This window comes from Talpa occidentalis, unplaced genomic scaffold, assembly GCF_014898055.3.
Source record: "Talpa occidentalis isolate TD23 unplaced genomic scaffold, MPIMG_talOcc4v2.1 talOcc4.15, whole genome shotgun sequence".
Lineage (NCBI taxonomy): Eukaryota > Metazoa > Chordata > Mammalia > Eulipotyphla > Talpidae > Talpa > Talpa occidentalis.
The window spans coordinates 48,541,021-48,564,378 of record NW_023601543.1 but is presented as its reverse complement, the minus strand read 5'-3'; the positions used below and the strand labels follow the sequence as shown (position 1 = coordinate 48,564,378).

General features: G+C 38.2%; 1 protein-coding gene across 1 annotated transcript in view; it reads right to left on the bottom strand.

Moving 5' to 3' along the window:
• OPHN1 (oligophrenin 1) overlaps window positions 1–23,358 on the bottom strand; it is a 414,559-nt gene that overhangs the window by 107,939 nt on the left and 283,262 nt on the right. Inside the window, exons 17-18 of the mRNA XM_054695894.1 lie at window positions 22,237–22,295; window positions 20,571–20,676 (exon numbers count right to left, since the gene is read on the bottom strand). Of these exons, the coding sequence (XP_054551869.1) occupies window positions 20,571–20,676; window positions 22,237–22,295 (165 nt within the window). The remainder of the gene's footprint in view (window positions 1–20,570; window positions 20,677–22,236; window positions 22,296–23,358) is intronic.

The window sequence follows — 23,358 nt, the reverse complement described above, 5'->3', positions numbered from 1 at the left end:
TTTTCTGAGACCCTGGCGTAAGCAGAGTTGCGAGAAGGCTGTGGCTTGAGTCACAGGCAGTTAAGGTGAGAAGTTTCAGACTGCATAGTAGTTAGAGTGTCTAAGTGCCTGCCAATCCCCATGGAAGAGGGGATGTTGCTTATTGAGTAAGCAAGATAGTCTGAGGTGAGTGGCTGTACTCTTTCCCAGTGGTAAATGATCTTTATTGTAGGTGACCTCATCTGTGCTTAGTAGGCTAAGACCCCAGAGAATAACTGGGAAAAGGAGGGTCAGGTGAGTTATGAGATTCTTGGCTGGATGCCAGCCACCCTAGGTATCCACCAGTTTTCCTTATATTAATAAGCAGAGCTCACCTGACCATAGTGTATTAGGAGCCAAGGAGAAGCAGAAAGTGGTGTTGTAGTCTGTAGAGGTTGTAGCTTGGCCACTGGGAATATGCATCCCTGTGGTGTCGTCTAGTGATAATTTGATGAAAGATGACTGTGATATTAAGCTGTTTTTTAGATATACATGAGGAGATACTTTCCTTACTCAGCTTATGCCACCATTTTTTCTGGGTGTGAACTCTGGAACACTGTCAGCCTTTTAAAGGAATTCCTTGTGACAAGCATCTGTGTCTTTTTTATAAGATTTATTTATTTATACAAGCACTGGGTACAGTCAGAAGCGTGGGAGGGTGAGAGAATTCACCAGATCCAGATCAGGGAACAGAACAGGCAGACTGACAGAATACACTGCTGAAGGGAGCAGCAGGCATGGCAGGAGAGGTCTGTCATGCCATGTGGAACCCTCGCCAGCAGCCGGGGATCGAACCGGCGCTGCAGAGGCTGCGGGCAGCTTCGCAGCCCAGCGCTCAGCTCAACCGCTGCACCACCAGGGGAGGCCCTGTGTCTTTTTTTTAAGATTTGTTTTTTATTTTTCATTTATAGAAGAGCTGGGGTATAGGCCAGAGTTGCAGGAGGGTGAGAGAATTCATCAGAGACAGAGCGGGGAGCAGAACAGGCAAACAGACTAAAAACACTGCTAAGGAGAGCAGCAAGCAAGACAGGAGAGATCTGATGTGCCATGTGGGTATCTCTCTGGCCAGCCAGGAATAGAACGTGTGCTGCAGAGGCTGTGGACAGCCCCACAGTGCTGCGCTCAACCCACTGTGCCACCAGGGATGCCCAGCATCTGTGTCTTTATGCAATGACCCTGTCAGTGTTTCAATTATTTGCTTACAGTGGTACACTTCATCCAAGGCTCACCTTGTTTGTTCCTTATCCTATACCTGGAATTAGCCATTTCACTAATGGTTAACTAGAGAATAACTTTTGAGAAGGTAACGCAATTTAGAAATAAATATATGGGCATTATATCTGGCCATTGCTTTTTCGGGTAAATCACATTTGAGATTGAGCTTTGGGTAAAATCACTTCAAAACTGTTTTTGTTCTTTTTAAAAAATTGAGGTAACATTAGTTTACAATACTGTCCAGGTCCCAAGAGTACATTTGCTCCCTTCAGAAATGCATATATCTCAGAAAGCTTACCACCAAAATATCCAGTAAATATCAACCACCACCCAATTGGCCCCCTCTACACTTCCCCACCCCATTCTAATTACTGCTATTTTGCTGTTAGAGTCTAATGATTTGTTTTTGTATTATTTGTTCAAAATCAGTTTTTCTATATATTCTGTAAATGAGTGGAACCCTATGATATTTGGTTTTTCTTCTTGTATCTAACTCCACTTAGTATAATCTCCATAAGGTTCATAAATGCTGTCTCAAAATGGCAAGATTTTATCTTCTTTTATGGCTAAGTAGTCCTCCATTAAGCACATATACCCCACCATCTTTATCCACTCATGAAGCACTGAGGTTGTTTCCATAATGTGGGTATTGTGAATATTGCTCATCAACATACATGGGTGTGTGTATATCTTTCTAAATAAGTATTTTTATATTTTTCAGTAAATACCCAAAAGTGGGGTTACTGGATCATAAGGTAGTTCTATTTATCCATTTTGAGAAATTCCATACTTTTTCCACCAACATGTCATGTAAAAAAGGGCTTTAACTCCACATCCTTGTCAACACTGATTATTTCCTTTTTAATATTTCACAGGTATAAGTTAACAGGCCCTCAGATGTGTTATGAAACCATACCCACAACCAAAGTCCCAATGACCCTCTACCCTTTTGCTGTCATTTTACTATTAATAATTAATTTTTTGCCACCACCATCTTACACCCCATTGACCCTTTATTGCCTTCTTTTCTCAATCTCAGAAACCTCACTTTATTTGCTAATGTCCATTAGTTTTAATGAGTATATAGTTTTGTCAAACAGACTGCTTTGTAAAAGTCCAGCACTTGTCTTTGTCACTCTGACTTGCCTTATTATACATAATTCTTTCAAAGTAGTAGTTTCATTTTGGTTGTTGAACAGCATTCCATTATGTGCATGTAACATTTTCTTGACCCATTCCTCTACCAGTGGGGACTTAAGATTGTTTCCCTATTCTAGCTATAATACATAATGTTTCAATAAACAATGTAAAACATGTATCAAAATTTTTTGAATTGAGGCATTTAAGTTCATTAGATAGATGCCCAAGAGTGGGATTGTGTGGTCATAAAATATTTCCATTTTCAGTTTTCATAAGGTCAATCCAGATCATTTTCCAAAAGGATAGCACCAGTTTATACTCCTCCAATGGTAAAACATTGTTGCCATTTCCCCTCAACTACTCCGGAACATTTTGTTGGAAGACTTCTTGATCCACAACATGCTCACAGGTGTGAGTTGATATCGCATTGTGGTACTGACCTGAATCTCCTTTATTAAGAGTGATGACGAACATTGTTTCATGTATTTATTGGCTTTCAGGATATCACATTTGCTAAATTGTTCAGATTTGCTGCCCATTTCTTAATTGGATTGTTTGACTATTTTGTTAAATTGAGTGATATTTTAGTATTTCAAAAGCTATTTTGATATGAGGCAGTACTAACTGTTTATTTTTGCTTTTATTTACCTTGTCATAGAAGTCCAGTCTACAAGAACATGTTTGTTATTGATGTCATGAAAATATTGCCAATGTTATCTTCTATATATTTTATTTTCTGAGTGTTAAGTCTAATTGATTTAGAATTTGTTTTTGACATGGAGTTAAAGAGTGATCCAATTTTATCCTTTTACATGTGAACATGTGATCTTAACATTTTCCCATATATAGACTCACTTTTTTAATGATATTTTTTTAATGTTCAACATCACTTGCAATCAGGGAAATGCAAATTAAAACTACCATGAGATACCATTTTACACCAGTGAGAATGGCACATATTAAAAAAAACTAGCAACAACAAATGTTGGCGAGGGTGTGGAGAAAAAGGAACTCTCCTGCACTCTTGGTGGGAGTGCAAACTGGTCCAACCACTATGGAGAGCTGTGTGGAGATTTCTGGACCTACTAAACATAGAGTTTCCATATGATCCAGCAATTCCACTCCTAGGTATATACCCAAAGGACACAGGAACATCAATTCCAAAGAGCACCTGCACCCCTATGTTTATAGCAGCACTGTTTACAATAGCTAAGCTTTGGAAACAACCCAAATGCCCAAAAATAGATGACTGGATCAAGAAGATATGGTACACATACACCATGGAATATTACTCAGCATTCAAAAAAGATAAACACATGCAATTTGCAGCAACTTGGATGGCGCTTGAGGGATCATGCTCAGCGAAATAAGCCAGAGAGAAAAAGAAAAATACCGGATGGTCTCACTCTTAGCAGGAATCTAGAAAACTTAAATAAGGGACCAGGAAAATGAATAACTACAAGAAAGTGAAAATCAAAATCAACAAACAACTATGAACCAGAGAAACTCTATGGGGGTTGGGGGGCAGGGAGGGGAGGGATTGTGGTCAAAATAAGGGGATTGCAATTGTATGGGGAATATAAAAATAAAATTTATTTAAAAAAATAATAAAGTCTAAAAAAAAGAAAAAAAAAGATTTTTTTTTTTATTTATCCATACAAGAACTGGGGTACAGGCCAGATTCAGGGGAGGGTGGGAGGGTGAGAGGATTCACTGGAGACAGAGCGGGGAGCAGAACATGCAGAGTGGTGAAATACACTGCTGTGAGGAGCAGCGGGCGAGACAGGAGAGGTCTGCCACGCCATGTGGGACCCTCGCCAACTGGCTGGCCAGGATGGAATTGGTGCTGCAGAGGCTGCGGGCAGCTTCACAGCATGGCGCTCAATCGCCTGCGTCTCCAGGGGAGGCCCAGGCTCTACTTTCTTGATTGCATGATTATGGCTCCTTAATCAAGGATTAAGTATTACTATATAGTTGTATATGTTTCTAGACTATCAAATCTGTCCCATTGATCCTCAAGTCTATTCTTGTTCCAATATCATAATTTGATCGAATAGCATATATTATAATTATTGTTGCTCTATAGTATATTTTAAGATCAAATAATGTAATGACTTCTTAGTCTTCTTTTTCCTTGGGATTATTGAATTCAATGACTTTCAAGGATTTTTTTTTAATTTTTAAGTTTTTGTTCAATTTCTTAGAAGGACATTATTGGCATTTTAATAAGAATTGAATTGAATTTATGCCACATTTGGTAGAATAGTCATTTTGACTGTATTGATTCTCCACATCCATGAACATGGAGTATCTTTCCATCAACTTATGTCATGATGTATTTACTTTAATAACATCTTATAATTTTCATTGCATAAATCCTTCACCTCTGGCAGAAGGGGAATGGACATGTGTGATTTGGTGGCAGGCTTTTTATTTTTATTTTTTTTTAAGAAAAAATCCTTCACCGCCTTTATTAGGTTAATAATTTTTGAAGCAATTGTGAATCCAATTATTTTCTTATTTTCTTTTTCTTCTCATTAATTGTTTTTATATAAAAAACAACCAACTTTTGCATGTGACTTTTGTAACCTGACACTTTACTATATCCATTTATTGTTTCTAATACCTATTTGGGAAAGCCACTAGGGTTTTCTATACATAATATCATGTTATCTGCAAATGATGATAGTGTCACTTCTAATATTGATTGCTTTTATATTCAGTTGACTGACTGAACTAGCTAAAATATTTAATAATAATCACCATCCTGTCTTGCTCCTGATATTAGGGGGGGAATTTTTAAATTTTTCAGCATTGTGTATAGGGTGTAGACTTGTGATTCACAGCTTTTACTATATAGAGATAGGTTCCTTCTATTTTTACCTTGTTTACAGTTTTTGTAGATGCAATATTTATCAAATACTCTCTCTGCATCTATTGATGGAATCATTGATTTTTTTTTGTTAATCTAATGTATTACATTGAATGATTTACATGTATTAACTTGCATCTCTGGGATAAATCCCACTTGATCTTGATGCAAAATCCTTGGAGTGTTTTGTTGAATTTTTTTTGTTACTATTTTCTTAAAGATTTTTACAATAATACACATTAGGAATACTATTCTGTATTTTTCGTGTGCTGGCTTATTTGATTTCAGTATTAAGAAAATGGTGGCATCATAAAATGTGCCAGAGAGTGATCCCTTTTCTTGGATATATACAAGTAATTTGAGAAGGTAAGTTCTTTAAAAGTTAGAATTCACTTATAAAGCTGTCTCATCCTGACTTTTGAGTTTAGGAATAACTTTCATTCCTGTTTTAATTTCTAAAATTATGATTGGTTTGCTTAGCTGTTCTGTTTCTTCCTTGTTTATTCCTGAAAATATTTTCTCTAGATATGTTTCCATTTCTCCAAGGTTACACTACATATTGGCATGTATCTGTTCAGAGTAATTTCTTATGATCCTTTGGGTTTCTATGCAATGTGTGGTAATTTCTCCTTTTCATTCCAAATTCTATCTATTGCTATTTTCTCTCTTGTTAGCCTTGATAGAAGTTTATCAATTTTGTTTATCTTCTTTAGCAACTGCCTCTTAGATTAGCTGATCTTTTTATATGGCCTTTTTATTTCAATTTCATTTATTTCAACTCATTTCCTTTGTCCTACTGACTTTAGATCTCGTTTGTTCCTCTTATTCAAATTGCTTTAGGTGTAATATTAGTTGTTTATTTGGGATTTTCTTGCTTCTTCATGAGGGCCTACATTGCAATTACCTTTTCTGCAAGTTTTGCTTTTGCTGTATCTCATGAAAATGAAAAGCTTCCTTCCTTTTCATTAGTCACAAAATATTTTTTTTTTTCATTTCTTAACTTTCTCTTTAATCCAGCAGCTATCAAGCAGCATGCATTTATTTAGTCTCCATGTATTTAAGGTTTTCCCCTGGGTTTTCTTTGTTAAATGTTGTTTTCTAGCTTTATGAATTTATTGTCAGAAAGAATACTTGGTGCGATTTCAGTTGTACAAATTTTATTGAAAATTGATTTGTGTCTCAACATATGGTCTATTCGTGGGAATATTCCAGTACACTTGAAAAGATTGTGTATGCAGCTGTTTTTAAAGGGAGTGGTCTGTTCACAACTGTTAAAGCCATTTGGTCTAGCTCCATATTTAAGGCTATTGTTTCTGTATTTATACTCTGTCTTGTTGGTTTGGCAATAGTTGTAAATGGAGTATTAAAATCCTCAAGAATTATTTTGTTGTCATCAATATCTCTTTTAGTTCTAGTAATAATTATAATATGTATTTTTGTGCTGCACCCTTTGGTATGTATTTACTTATAAGTGTTAATTCTTATTTTCTTTTTTTAAGATTTATTTATTTATGCATATAAGAACTGGGGTACAGGCCAGAGGTGCAGGGGGTTGAGAGGATTCACCAGAGACAGAGTGAGCAACAGAACAGGCAGACTGACTGAAAATACACTGCTGAGGGGAGCAGTGGGCAATACAGGAAAGGTCTGCTGGGCCATGTGGTTACCTCCCTGGCCGCGAGGGATCAAGTTCATGCAGCAGAGGCTTCAGATAGCTACACAGGGCTGTGCTTAAAGCTTCGTGCCACCAGGGAGGCCCTTCTTAAGCCTTTCATTTTCTTAGGCCCTCAATCGTATTGTATTTCCTATTACCTCTTTTAATTGAAAATCTGTTATCTGATGTAAGTGTTTGACTTTTTTTTTTTGTTATGGTTTACTTATAGGATAATCTTCCAAGCATTTAGCTATAAGTCTGTATTCATCTTTGGTGGTAAGAGGAGATTCCTGCAAAGAGTAGGCTGTTGGACTTTATTTTGATATCCATTCAGTCACTATATATCTTTGAATTGGTGAATTCAAGCTATATATTTTTAGGATAATTATTGACTCATAAGTGCTTGCCATTTTGTTATTTAAAAATTAGTTGATCTTTGACTTAATTTTTTTAATATCTTGTTTTGGTTTCATTATTATTGTCTCATTTGTGTCTTCTATTGATTTTTATTTAAATGTTTTGCTGAAGTTAGTATATTATGGACTATACTTGTGGCCTGTTGGAATCTGATATGAAACTTGTTCTGATAGGTGGTATTTTCACTATTTCCCTTCTCCAAATTGTCTAAGTGTTTACTAAGTCTATTTTTGTTGTTTTTATTGCTTTAGAACATCTTTCATATCTGCCTTATGATTGATATGTTTTTAATTTTTGTTTTTCACTGAAGCTCACCATCATTCCTTCTATCTTGAATGATAATCTTACAGGGTGAAATATCCCATACCCCATGTTTTTTCTTTGGATACTTTTAAGATTTGCATTTTCTTCTTAAAAGCAAGGTTTTCCCTGAAAAATCTGGGAACACCTTAACAGAAGTTCCTTTATTAGTCACACTTCTGTCTCTGAATATTTTTAATATTCTATTCTATAGAATTTCAACAGCTGTCTTGGAGTATGTCCTAGTATTTTATTTGAAAATCTTTGGGCATCTTAGATCAAGATGGTCTTTGTTCAGAAGGATCAGAGGAAAAAAAAGACAAAACTAGCATAGATCTGAGACAAACAGCAGGGGAGAGAAGAACACACGGGATTATGTTGATGATTCACATGTGTGGTGGTCATGGGAGATTTATGGGGATTACATCTGAGAGGAGAAATCAAAAACTATACAAAAATGAACAACGAAAATTTAAAAAAAAATAACATATAAAATAGAATCATGGGCCTTCCTGGTGGTGCAGGGTTTAAAGACAGTGCTTTTAAGATATTGGCTGCCACTGCAGCACAGGTTCGATCCCAGGCCAGGATGCTGACCTGTGTGGTGCAGCAGAACTCTCCTGTCTTGCCCACTGCTCCACTCAGCCGTGTATTTCAGTCAATCCGCCTGTTGTGCTCCCCACTTTTTCTCTTAATGTATTATGTTAAGATACATCTATTTTATCCCTAGTTTTTTGAGAGCCTTCATCATAAATGGGTGCTGAATTTTATTTTAGCAAATGCTTTCTCAGCATCTATTGATATGATCATATGGTTTTTATTTTTCTTTTTATTGATGTGTTGGATTACATTAATTGATTTTTGGATGTTGAACCATCCTTGTGCCCTTGGAATAAATCCCAATTAGTCATGGTGTATAATCCTTTTGATGTATTATTGGATTGCATTTGCTGAAATTTTATTGAAGGTTTTTTCATCTGTGTTCATTAGGGGGATTGGTCTGTAGTTTTGTTTTGTTGTTTTTTATTTATTTATTTATTTATTTATTTATTTTTTGTGTGTGTAGTCTTTGTTTGGTTTTGGTATGAGTGTAATGTTGGCCTTGTAAAATGTATTTGGTACTATTCCTTCTTTCTCAATTTTTTGAAAGGGTGTGATAGGCATTAGTTTGTTTTTGAGCTTTGGCAGAACTCACTTGTGAAACCATCTGGTGCTGGGATTTTATTTTGGGGGGAGGGTTTTGGTTACTATTTCAATTTTACTGCTTGTAATTGATTTGATTAAATTTTCTGTTTCTTCTTCAATTAGGTTTGGGTGGTTTTAGAGTTCTAAGAATTTGCCCATCTCATCTAAATTGCTGAACTTTTTCATATATAAAAGTTTCATATTAATCTCTAACTTCTTGATTTCTGCTATGTCTGCTGTAATTTCTCCTCTTTCACGTATGATGCTATTTACTTGGGTTTTCTCCTTTTTTTTCTTTGAGAGCCTTGCTAGGGGTTTGTCTATTTTATTTATTTTGTTGAAGAAAGCCAGTTTTTTGTTTAACTGATCTTTTGGATTTTCTTTTTTATTTCTGCTTTAATTTTTATTATTTCCTTTCTTCTATTGGCTTTTGAATTTTTTGAATTTTTTGTCGTTCTTTTTCTAGTTCCTCAAGATGGGAGATTAGGTTGTTTTTTAGGTCATTTATTGCTTCTTGACTATGGTGGAGGACTTTGGTGGAGGACTATAGGTGCTTTGGTGGTAGGAGAGCTATGATGATTATACCTAAGGGGAGAAATATTATATTCTCAAAATATTAACAAAGATGTAAAACAATGTCACTTCATTAATAACAATAAAAGATGTGTTGTTCATTTCCCATTTTGAGAAGTTTCCTAGCAATTATTTCTTTAAATATTTTTTTGTCTGTTTTTTCTTCTTCTTCTGGGATCCCCATGATATGGAAAATATTTCTCTTAGGTTATTCCAAAACCTCTTACATTATTTTCATTTTCTTTAAAATTCATCAGTGTAGTGCCTGATCCTCAAAGTACTCCATTTGGGCCTATGCCCTGAGTCAACAACTACAAAGTCACTGTGTACATCGTTATCATTCCTTCTTACAACTGACTTTCTTTTTTTTTTAAGATTTATTTATTTTTATACAAGAACTGGGGTACAGGCCAGATGCGCAGGAGGGTGACAGGATTCACCAGAGACACAGCAGAGAACAGAACAGGCAGACTGAAGAAATACACTGCTGAGGGGAGCAGTGGGTGAGACAGGAGAGGTCTGCTTCGCCATGTGGGATTCTCGCCGGCCAGCCAGGATCAAACCCGTGCTGCAGAGGCTGTGGACAGCTTCACAGTGCAGCGCTCAACCGCCTGTGCCACCAGGGAGGCCCCCACTTTTTTAATTTGTTTTCTTTTTTAGTTTCTATTTCATTTAATTCTGCTTTGATTTTTATTATTTCCTTTCATCTACTGATTTTAGTTTTTTTTTTGTTGTTGTTCTTTTTCTAGTTTTCTAGTTCTTTGAGATGTGAGATTAGGTTGTTTCTTTGAGTTCTGTCTTGTTTCCTGATGTGAGCCTGTATTACTATATATATTTCCTCTTTTTTCTTTTTTTTAATATTGGGATTCTAGTCATTTTTTTAAAGATTTATTTATTCATTTATTTATACAATTACTAGGTACAGTCAGAAGCACGGCAGGATGAGAGAATTCACCAGAGCCAGAGGGGGGAACAGAACAGGCAGTCCGACAAAACACACTGCTGAGGGGAGCAGTAGGCACAGCAGGAGAGGTCTGCACGACATGTGGGACCCTAGCCTGGTGGCCGGGGTTTGAAGTGGTGCTGCAGAGGCTGTGGGCAGCTTCACAGCCCAGCGCTCAACCACTGCGCCACCAGGGAAGGCCCTATATATTTTCCTCTTATAACTGCTTTTGCTGCATCCCATACATTTAGGAAATTGGTGTACTCCTTGTCATTCAACTCAAAGTATTATTTATTTATTTGTTTGTTTGTTTGTTTGTTTAAAGATTTTTTTTTAATTTATACAAGAACCAGGGTTCTGGCCTCCAAGCCAGATGCACTGGAGGGTGAGAGGATTCACCAGAGACAGAGTGGGGAACAGAACAGAGAGACTGGTGAAATACACTGCTGAGGGGAGCAGCGGACAAGCCATGAGAGGTCTGCGGTGCCATGTGGGACACTCGCTGGCCAGCCAGGATTGAGCCCGTGCTACAGAGGCTGCAGATACCTTCACAGTGTGGCACTTCCTACGCCGCCAGGGATGCCCTCAAAGCATTCTTTGATTTCTTCTTTGATCTCCTCATTAGTCCAGTGGTCTTCCAGTAGTGTGTTTCAATCTCCCTGAGGTAGAAGGGTTTCTTGCTTTCTTTTTATGGTTTATTTCTAGTTTGATGCCTTCATGGTCAGAGAAGATGGTTAATATGATTTCAATCTTGGTGTATCTGTTGATGTTTGTCTTGTGTCCCAGTATGTGATTGATCCTGGAGAATGATCCATGTGCGCTTGAGCAAAAAGTGTACTCAGATTTTTTTGTGGGGTTAGTGTCCTATTATAGATGTCTGTGTTAAGCCCATGAAGTCTAGCCCCTTATTTAGAGCTTTAATGTCCTTACTTATTTTTTGTCTCATTGATCTATCCATTGTTGATAGTGGTGTGTTGAAGTCTCCTACTACATATGTATTTTCTCTGATGTCTCTTTTCAGAGATGGTAATAGTTGTCTGATATATTTTGGTGCTCCTTCATTTGGTGAGTATATGTTAATGAGTGTTATTTCCTCTTGAAGTATTGTCCCCTTGATCATGATGTAGTGGCAGTCTGAGTCTCTTTTTACCTTTTTGAGTTTGAAATCTGTTTTATCTGATATAAGTATAGCTGTTCCCGACTTATTTTTTGTCCATTGCTTGTAGGATTATTTTCCATCTGTTTAATTTCAGTCTATTTTTATCTTTTGTAGTTAATTATGTTTCATGGATACAACAAAAGGTTGGGTTTAGTTTCTTAATCCAGCCTGCCACTCTGTGTCTTTTTTATTGAAAAGTTTAGTCTGTTTACATTTAGAGTTATTATTAATATATTAGTGTCTGTATCTGCCATTTTGTTTGTCTTTTCTCTAGTTTTATTTATTTATTTTTTACTTTTCTATTGTCTTGTTTCTTTGTTATTCATCCCTCTGTTGGTTCTGGCTTTAGGACTCCTTGTAGTATTTTTTGGAGTGGGGGTTTTGTCGTAATGAAATTCCGGAGTTTCTGTTTGTCTGGGAAGGTCCTTATTCTTTCTTCATAGAAGAAGGCAAGCTTTGTGGGATAGAGTATTCTTGGTTGGGATTTGTTGTCTTGGAGTTTGGTGACTATGACCCTCCACTCTCTCCTTGCCCGTAGTGTTTCTTCAGAGAAGTCTGATGCCAGCCTGATTGGTTTTCCTTTGTATGTTATCTCTTTCTTTCCTCATGTCAGCTTCATTAATTTTTCATTTTCTTGGATTCTTGGGAGCTTTACTATTATGTGCCTTGCTGTATTTTTCCTTTCATCATGGAAGTTTGGTGTTTTTCTTGCTTATTGTAGGTCTATTTTCAGCTCCTTTTTCATGTTTGGGAAGTTCACTTCAATTATTTCCTTGAATACTTTCTCTGTTCCTATGTCTTTCTCCTCTCCTTCTGGGATTCCTATAACTCTTATATTTCCTTTCCTCATGGAGTCAGATAGTTCCCGAAGTCTTTCTTCATTTTTTTCTCCTTTGTACTTCTCTTTCCTTTTCTGTTTTGGTTCCTTTTTTTTATTTTTCTGTGTCTTTGAGAGTACTTATTCGTTCTTCCAATTCATCTATTCTGCTTTCACTGATTTTCCCAGAGTTCTTTAGCTCCTCCATTAATCCTTTGATCTCCTGCATTTCTTTCTCTTCCTTCTTTAGGGACTCAATTTCATTCTTCTGATTGTTGATTATTTTTCCCTTATCATTGTTTTCCTTTATGATTTCTGTCAGTTTTTTAATCATGGCAATTTTAAATTCTCTTTCTGGAAGGCTCAGAAGTTCTTCCAAGTCACTGTTGTTGCAATCTGGTGGTTGATTTTCTTTTTGTGGTGTGTCTTTTCCCTGAGGACTTGCTTGGTTGCTTGTAGTTTTTCTTCTCTCTGCTGTTTGTTATCTAATTTGTCCTATGTGCTGCAACACTGTTGCTGGTACTGGCCGGCATCTTTCTAGTGTGCTCTTTCTGGTATGTTGGAAACTGGTGGTCCAATCGTGTTAAATACCGTTATGCCAGAAGTCCAGTAGGGCAGTGGTACTATGAACATGTTAATGGTCGCTTTCACAGAAAATCTCCTTCTGTATTTGTTTAATTCCAGATGTGGGTCTTGAGGTCCCACAGAATGCCCTGGAGGTGGGTTGGCTTGAGTGCCCACTAGGCTCCAATTTGGTGGATCCCCCTCTGCGTTCTGACTTGCTGCAGGGCGGGGCCTGACTTGTGGTAGCCTTCAGCTCACCTATGGCTGTGGGGGCAGCCCTTTCCCAGTTCCAAACAGTCTTGGTTTGTTCTGGATGCAAAGGTCCCTATTCTAGAGTGGTGAGTCAGAAGGGCACATCCCTGCACTCAACATTCGCCCCAGTGGTTGCTGGATCCCCTCTGGGCTCTGACTGGTGGCCAGATGGGGCCTGGCTTGTGGGGGCTTTTCAGTTCACCTCTGGCTTTGGGGGCAGACCTTTCCCATTTCCAAGCAGCCTTGGTGGATCAGGATGCAAAGATCCCTATTCTATAATGGCGAATCAGAAGGGCACTTCCCTATATCTGCAGTCTCTATATTTCTTTTTTTATTATTATTTGATGAATCATACTGATGGATTTGTATATGTTGCACCATCCTTGTATCCCTGAAATTAATCATACTTGGTTGTGACCTAGGTTCTTTTTATTTTTTTAAAGATTTATTTATACAAGCACTGGGTACAGTCAGAAGCATGGGAGGGTGAGAGAATTCACCAGAGCCAGAGTGGGAAATAGAACAGGCAGAACGACAAAATATACTGCTGAGGGGAGCAGCAGGCGCAGCAGGAGAGGTCTGTTGCGCCATGTGGGACCCTTGCCTGGCTGCCGGGGATCGAACCGGCATTGCAGGGGTTGCGGGCAGCTTTGCAGCCCAGCGCTCAACCACTGCGCCACCAGGAGACGCCCCATGACCTATGTTCTTTATAATGTATTATTGAATTCAGCCTACTAATATTTTCCTGAGGATATTTATATCTATACTCATCATAGATACTTGCTATGATATTTTTGTGTGCTGTTCTTGTCTATTTTTAGCATCAGCATTATGCTGGACTTATAAGAAGAGTTAGGAAGTGTTCTCTCCTTTTTTTTTTTTTTTTTTTAGAAAAAGTTTAGAAGGAACTGTATTTCTGTATGGGATCTTCTGTGAGTGGTAGAATTCACCAGTAAAGATATCAGGTCTTGGGCTTTTGTTTTTAGGGCAGGATTTATATTTCTCTCTGTATTTTTAGGCTTTAAATATTATATTATTTTTCATCAAAGTAACTGATTTACAGCTGTGTATAGGATTTAAGGTTATTGGCTCACACCTGGTCTGATGTGTGTTGATTATTTCAATTTACTTGCGATATGTCTTTTCAAAACATGTTTCTTTAAAAAAAAAGGATTTATTTATTTTTATACAAGAGCTGAGGTACAGGCCAGAGGCATGGGAGGGTGAGAGGATTCATCAGAGACAGAGCTGGGAGCAGAATAGGCATATGACTGAAATACACTGCTGAGGGGAGGAGCAGAGGAGACAGGAGAGGTCTGCTTCGCCATGTGGGATTCTTGCCAGCTGGCTGGGATAGAACCCGCACTGCAGAGGCTGCGGACAGCTTCACAGCACAGCGCTCAACCTGCTGTACCACTCAGGAGGCCCAAAATGTGTTTCTTTTTGACTCAGTCTTTGAAGTTTGAACATTTCAAGGAATTTACTCATGTCCTCTAAGTTTTCCAGTTGGTTGACATACAAATGTTTATAGCAGTCTCTCATGATCTTTTGTAGTTCTATGGTTACTGTTGTGTCTCTGCTTTCATTTTTGATATTTTCAAATGTGTTTTTATCTGTTTTATTTTTTTTAAGATTTATTTATACAAGAACTGGGGTACAGGCCAGACACGCGGGAGGGTGAGAGGACACCAGAGACAGAGTGGGGAACAGAACAGGCAGACTGACAAAATACACTGCTAAGGGGAGCAGTGGGCGAGACAGGAGAGGTCTGGTGCGCCAGTGGGATTCTTACTGGCCGGCCAGGATCAAACCGTGCTGCAGAGGCTGCGGACAGCCTCACAGCATGGCACTCAAACACCTGTGCCACCAGGAAGGCACTCTTTTCTCTCTTTTCTTAATTAGTTTCTTCAACTGTTTGCCATTTTCCCCTCTTTTTAAAAATAGCACTTTGTGTCATTGATCATTGTATAGTTTTTATTTTGTTTTGCTTATTTATGCTCTGATTTTTATAATGTCCTTCCTTTTACTGATTTTGAATTTTTTTTTCATAATTTGTCTTGGTTTGGGTCTCTTTTGGTTGCTCTTATACGGAATTCTTTTACCTGGATGGGTGCTTCCTTTTGAAGTTTAAGGTAATTTTTTAGTGATAACTCCCTTAAAGATTTTTTCTAGCCCTTGTACTCTCTCTGTTCTTATGCTGGAACATCAATAATGCAAATATTATTCATCTTGGTATTGTTCCAGAGGTCTGTAAGGTTATCTTTACTTTTAAACCTTATTTCTTCATTTTGCTGCTCTGTGTGTGTGTGATTTCTGTTGTTTGTCTTCCAATCAACTTATTCATTCCCCTATTTTATCCAGTCCACTATCGGACCCCTCTATTGTGCTTTTTAGTTCTATTATCGTGTTCTTCATCTTTATGTCTTCTGTTGGAGGTTCCTTTATGTATCTAGTTAAAAGATTCATTTATTTATATATACAAGAGCTTGGGTACAGGCCAGAGGTTTGAGGGGTGAGAGGATTCACCAGAGACTGAGTGGGGAGCAGAACAGGCAGATCTACTGAATTACACTTGCTGAGGGGAGCAGCAGATTGGACAGGAGAGGTCTGCTGTGCCATGTGGTTCACCTCCCTGGCTGGTGGGGATTGAAATTGTGCTACACCAGCTGCAGATTTCTTCATAGTGCTGTGTTTAACTCCTTGCACCACCAGGGAGGCCCTATGACTATTATTTTGAATTCTTCCTCAGATAGTTTTTTAAATCCCTTTTCATCAGGACTTATACTCTTATATTTGGACTTATTCTTTTGTTTCCTTATTTTGCCTGGTTCTATGTTTACATCTATAATTTAGTCATTCTACATCATGTTCTAATATTGATGGTTTGGTCTTATGAAGGGGATGTCACATGGAGTCCTACAGCACTGTCCCCTACTTTACCAAGTTAGTGCTTGAGGTGTGCCCCATTGTAGGCTACATACACTAGCCTATTGTATCAGGGCAGTCCTGTGGGTAGAGCTATCAATCTTGCCAGCCAATGGTGCTTCTACTGGGTTTGACCTATGACTTGAAGCAAGTTGTACTCTGTGGATGGTCCTGTGAGTTCAGCAATATTTATATATGGCCTGGAAGAGATGGGTTGTGGGATGGGGTGCTAGTATTTCCAGGTTGCCTACATTAGCAACTTTGGCTTAATCAGTAAAAATGCACAGTACCAACAGCGGCTCAAAATGGCAGCAGGGAAGCTAGTTGCTGAAGGCATGGTAGTCTTCAGCTGCTACTGAGGCTACTGGAGGTGCACTGGGGTAGCTGGACTGGGGTGATTGTAACTATTGCACATGTCTCCATTGGGTTGCAGGAGCCTTGTGTGTATCTGTGGTTGCTCATCTGAGGCCTTCCTGAGGACATGTCTGGGGCTTCACTATCAGCTTTACCAATGTCATAAGCTTTGTGGGCACAGTGGAAATTGTGAATACAAAGGCAGGGCCACCACCAAGTTGAGGCACAGGTGGATCAGGGTATATCACCACTTTCACTTTGGGGTGCAAAGGTGCCCAGGCTTTGCAGGCAGGTGGAACAAAAGCATAGGTTGGCGGGAGGTGGGCTCCGGCAGGCCTTATATAGTCAGGGGGGGTGCAATCGTGGGGTCTGCTTGCTAGCCAACTATGCTTTGGGAGGCCCTTGGAGTGCTTGCTGGCTGCAGGTGTATCGGGGTGCTTGCTGGCTGTAGGTGTACAGTTTGCTTGCTAGCAAGCAGTGGTAGCTAGCAGAAGTGTGGCCTCTTTGTCTGCAGGGGTTGATCCTCTTGTTTGTTGTCCTTGGCCCCAAGTAGCTTGGCTACTTACCAAGAGTGGGTGGAGACATAGTAGTATAAATCGTGGGTTCCAAGATAGTGCCCACCCAGGCTTTTATCAGCAAGGATAAGAGAGGTTTCCAAGATGGCATATATCAGTAATTCCAATCTCACATTATTTCCTAGTATTCCATGCTTCTCAGATCAGTGCTGTAAGGATGGTATCTGGGAATCCTCTACCCATGGGTCAGACCAAATTCTGATGGGTGTTACTGCTTTGGGTACCAAGGGAAGTGAGTTTCCTCATGGGTCCATTAAGGACTAATTCTTATTTTCTACTTTTTCTTTTGCTTTTTGGTGTCCACTTTTCTCTGATAATCAATGCAGGTGTTCAAGGAGCTCATCTCCATTGTGATGGATTATAGATTTGGGGTGCCAGGTGTCAGGCATATCCCTCACTCTACTCCCCAGGGAAAAATTCTGCATCATAGAGATGTCTTCTTGTTTGTGCCTCTTTGCCTCCATGATGGTATTTCTTCCTTGACAAGAAAATTTGTCTCTCCTAACCTGAGTGCTGCCTCTTTAACTTTTATTATGCAATCTCTATTTTTCTGGGATTTAGATCTGCTTCTGTGCAGATTAGGTCACAATTAGGTGTTGATTTGTTGTGAGAAGAAGTAAGCACAAGTTCTTCCTATTTCACCACTTTGGGCCTTTGTTGTTTTCTTATAAAATCATGAGTTGATGTTGGCATTCTCATTCACCTTTACCATGATGGAACATTTTTCTTTATTTCTTGAATTTTATGTCTGTAACTCTTTTTCTTAAACCACAAAACTTGGCTTCTGATAACATTAATATATTTAGTTTTTGCTTTGTTATTATCAGATATATGTAGTAGTTTCAAATTATAGTTTCAATATTACTGCAAATAATAAACCTACTGGGTGATCCTTATGACTTTTTTATAGCTCTCCTTGTTTTTAGACTGTAATTCATTAACTGTTGATACACTAGTTGAAATAACTAGTGTATTTTTTTTTCTGATTGTAAAACATTACACTTTTGGGAAGGCCTTCCTGATGGCCTAGGGGTTAAGTCTCAGTGCTCTCACAGGTAAAGCCTGAGTTTGATTTCCAGCCAGGGAGCTAACCCACATGGCACAGCAAACCTCTCCTGTCTCACTCACTGCTCCCCTTAACAGTGAATTTCAGTCAGTCTGCCTGTTCTGATCCCCACTCTGTCTCTGGTGAGTCTTCTCATCCTCTATACCTCTGGCCTATACCCCAGTTCTTCTATACAATAAATAAATAAATAAATAAATAAATACTATGCTGTTTGAATATACCATTATTTATTCACCTATATTTGGGTATACAGTCTCCTATATTTGGGTATTTGCATTGTTCCTAATATTTTGGTGATAAAAAGTATATTATAGTGACAAAATCTGTGCATATGTTACTTTGTATTTGTGGAAGTGTGCCTTCAGAGAAGAGGCTAAAAGTGGAACTGCTGGATCAAAGTGCAATTGAAAATAAGTTTTTAATATTAGCAAATCCCCCTCCCCTGTACTGCATTAATAACAGCAGCCATTTATTAGAGTACCTGTTACCCCAGAGTCTCATTAACAGAGAAGTCAAGACTTACAATTTTCTAATAAATGGTATCTCATTTTAGGTTTAATTTGCATTTTCCTTATTATAAAAAATGATTATATATAAGAATATTCATCTTTCTATTTATGTTTTGTTTATTTATTTCTTGCTCTTTTTTTCCATTAGGGATTTTGAGAACCAAGATTCTTAAAAAATAGCAGGTAGCCAGTCTTTGTGTAAATGGAGGCACCTCTTACTGTTAGCAGGAAGATCCTCAACTGACTCCTTGACTAACATGACATACTGAGAATGTTAGAAAATCATATATAGAAAAGCCCTTTGAGATTTAGTAGTCCAGTCCCTTTATATTATAGATGAACAAGCTGAAGCCTCAGAGACTGGGAGGGAATTTCTTTAGTTCACATAGCAAATTAAGGATAGAGCTGGAAATTGAAACTAAAGTCTCTTTCCCCAGGGCAACATCGAATTAACATGCAAATTGTTTATATGTCTATGTTTTGTACTTTTACTGAGATTACCATAAACAATATTGTGGAAAGAAAATACCTCAATGTTCTGGATCAACCCAAACTTCAAACATCAGCAATAAATATAAAAGCCATCATCTTGCTAATCCTTCCTGTTTATCAACACACAATACTCATTTGCCATATAAGTGCAAAAAGGAAACCAATAAATTTAGAACATCATAGCTGAATCAGATCTTGGAGATATATCATTAAACTATCACAGAGGAACCAGAGGTCCAGAGATACAGCTGTCAGGATTTATCAAGGTAGGTGGGGGTGGGGTGGGATGTCAGGTGAAGAATCTATTTAGACTAGAGATCCATCTTCACTAAGGGCCTCAATTTTAGGTATTTGAGAGCCTATCCAACTGGGGTTAAAATATACCATAACTATATTTTTGTGTGTGCTTCTAGCTTTGTTTTGTTAAGCATAAATACCTAAAACATATCACAATTTTTATTGTCTTATTTCTTTATAGCATACTAGAAGTGACCTTAAGAGTGATCTGCCCATGATCATAAGGAAAGGTAGAAGCAGAACTGAAACATTCAGCAGAACTGAAACATTCAGCAGTGCTTTCCGCTGTCCCATACTGCTTCCTAACAAGCAGTAACTGGTCTTTGTGAGTCAAGCAAATTCATCTTATTCACAACACTGAACCCTCTATCTAGGAAGCACCACAATGGGGTACACGTATCCCACCCCTTACACCTTCCAATCTTGAAATCCAATACTAGGTCTACTTTTTTTTAAGTTTTATTTATTTATGCATATAAGAGCTGGGGTACAGGCCAGAGGTGTGGGGGTGCGGGGATTCACCAGAGACAGAGTGGGGAACGGAAGAGCCTGACTGACTGAAATACACTGTTGAGGGGAGCAGTAGGTGAGTCAGGAGAGGTCTGCTGCACCATGTGGGTTGCTCCCTGGCCGTCTGGGGGATCAAAACTGTGTTACAGAGGCTGTAGATTACTTCACAGTGTTGTGCTTAACCCCTTGTGCCACCAGGGTGCCCCTACTAGTCCTACTTTCTGGAATTACATTATCTATTCCTTCCCGGCATGACACTTCCAAGTAAAAAAGTGACCATAATCTTAACAATGACTTCCATTTCTTGAGAATCTTCTATGTACCATGAACTTTACCTGTGTTCATCCAAATCTATACAGCAGTCCTGCATGGTAGGCAATACTCTTTTCATTTTACAGATGACCAGAGACTAAGAGAGGTTTTCCAAAATTATATAGATAAATAAGCGATAGAGCTGGAATTCAAAACTAGGTTTATTTGACAGAAAAGTCTGTGTTGATCCCACTTTATATTCTCATCAACTGAGACAATCCTTTAACTGAGATGCATGATGAGTTTAAGAGGATACATGCAAGTATTAAGACAAAATCCCCTTCTCACAGAGCACTCTGTCTACCCAGAATAAAGCAATTGTGGACTGGAAATTAATGACTAACAGGCAGTTTCTCTGCAGTCCTACTGTTAGGCCACTCCTCTAATAAGAATTCTTCCTGAAAATCCAGCAGCTACTTACTTGACCAAGTGTCTTATAAGAAGTTCCAACATCTCCCGGTTCTTTTCTGGTAGCTTATATACCAGGGAGTGAATAGCTCCCAGTCGGTAATCCAGATTGTCAGACTCTGAGAAAGAACAGAGAGAGAGAGAGAGAGTTTTGCCTTCTGGGAACTAAGTCAAGCAAATTTTCATACATACACACACATATGAACACACACAGAAAGAGAGAGAGACATACAGGAGACTCAGAGAGATGGAAAGAGACAGAGAGAAAAATAGGCGTAGAAACACAATGGCAAAGAGAGGGCAAGAAACAAAGACCCTGTGGCAAAAAGAAAAAGAGACCAAAAGGCAAAAGGAGAGATTAAAATCAAAGAAACAGGCTTAGAAAGGTGAACGGAATAGAAGAGACAAAACAAAACAAACAAACAAAAAAGATGAAACGAGAAAGCAAGACTGTCATAGAGAAAGATGTATTGGGAACATACCCTGCATCCCCAGGAACATGCTGAGAGAAACAAGTCCTGGAGCAGGTTTGCAAGGCAAGACTATGCTGCTCAGTGAGTAGCACTTTTGTTATTTATTAGCAGTATCAAGCAAGCGTGATTGATTATGCAACAAGAGCAGGAGGAGCAGGGTCCAGGCGAGACAATGAATAATCTTTTTTAATGGGAACTGGAGGGAACATGTTGACCACATATACTGGGAGGGCTTTCTGTACAAGTAGCAATATGCACTTGATGTAATCTCTGAGCTACTCCCAGACCACCTCAGACCACGGTCAAACAATCAGCCAATGGCTACCAAGGTGTCCCCAGGTTTGCCTAGTGATGTGGACCATTGTCTTAAGGCATTCATGCAGGAATGCTTCTTCCAAATGCTACAAATACAGGTGCACACAAAGGTCACAGAAAGCCAGGATTCTGGATACAGCAGGTTGCTCCTAAATTTCCATATAGAATCTTTAAGATGGAAACCCTTGCCCACCCACCTTACTTGTGGTACTGAGAAATATCCTATGAAAATCACTGAGAGAACTCACAGTAAAGATAAAAAAAAACTCTTGCTTTAATGAAGATTCATTATGAGGACAAGTCCCCTGAATCGCCCCCCCTGCACACCATACAGGGTACACTAACCTGGCAATGTGGAGGTAAGTAGGGATACTCATCTAGTAATCTTAGACTGAAATTTTAATGCTTCTTTGGCATTGAAGATGCCGTATTTCCCATTCAGCTCTATTCCCTAACCCTCAGTTTTATCATCAAGAAAATATCATGATATTGGTGACAAATTGGGGGTAACTGCTCAGAACACAATGGAAAAGCATTTGAAAAGGCAAAGTGCTAAAAAAAAAAAAAAAACTGAAACAGCAACTGTAATAGAACCATTTTGTTATCCCCTCATTAAGGGAGCGTATACTTGTACTCTGTTGGAAGAGGCACAATCAAGTCCTCATACATGTAATTTTCCTCAAATTAGTCTATTTTATTCATCAAATTCCAATAACATTAATTTATGAAAAATAATATAATACTGAATTAGACAGCCACCAAGAATACTCTCATGTATGTGATTTTCTTTTTCACTCAATGATTTTCCCTCAAGCAGTTTTCTAGGATTATTGCTATAAAAATTATTAAGAAGCCAGAACAACACAATTAACTAGTAACATAAATACTTACTGGCAGCAGAGACCAGCTCTTTGTGAAGTCTATAGGTCATGACAGGTTCAGAAAGATTCCTGAAATTAATGAACACTGTAAGTCCTTTGGAGAGGAAGTAGCCAGACCTCAGGTTCTCAGTTCTGTGGGCTGTCATATTGAAATTTCTGAGCCTGACAGTTTAGAGTGACTACATATTTTTTTCTCTCCACTTGAAACTTTGTCAAAGGAATCCTAGTTGCTAATAATTCAACAGAAGACTTGCAAAAGTAAGGGCTGAGATCTTAAAAAAGGTCTCCAATTAGTTATCAAAAGTCCTACAAATTTCCAAAGTGGACCCTCCCTGAATACTATTAGGAAGTCTTCACAATTTGATCATTCCCTAGTTTCCAAAGTACTGTCACATCTGTTCTCTTATTTCATTATCCCAACAATCCAATAGTGGAGTAGTTATTCAAGTCCTATTTAATGGAGGAAGAAACTGAGTCTTAAATAGGTATCTTTACTTAGTCAAACAATAGTAGCATAGGTGTTGGGGATCCAGAGATGAATAAGATATAGTCTAAAACTGCATTGAGCTAATAGTCCAGTTGAATTGCCATGTACAGAATTTGCAATTCAATGCAAAAAGTATGACATTAAAATAAAGGTAGGTAGTGGATAACTCAGAGAAAGAAAGAAATTAATTATATCAAAAAGAAAAAGAAAAATACCGGATGGTCTCACTCATAGCAGGAATCTAGAAAACTTAAATAAGGGACCAGGAAAATGAATAAATATAAGAAAGTGATAATCAAAATCAACAAAAAACTATGAACCAGAGACACTTTTTTGGGGGTGGGGGTGGGAGGGGAGGGATTGGGGTCAGAATGGGGGGGTTGCAATTGTATGGGGAATATAAAAATAAAATTTATTATAAAAAAAAAGAATTCATTTTCTCTGTGATTTACTTCAGAATGATTTGTCAAATAAATATAGATGGTTAGATGAAGAAAATATGGCTAAATGTTAACAATTACTAAACATAGCTCATGACTGAGACTGTATAGTATACTATTATACAGCATATTTCTACTTTTCTGGATGTTTGAAATGTCCCAAAGAATTATGTTTTAAATATTCACTGTGAATACCATTACTGTG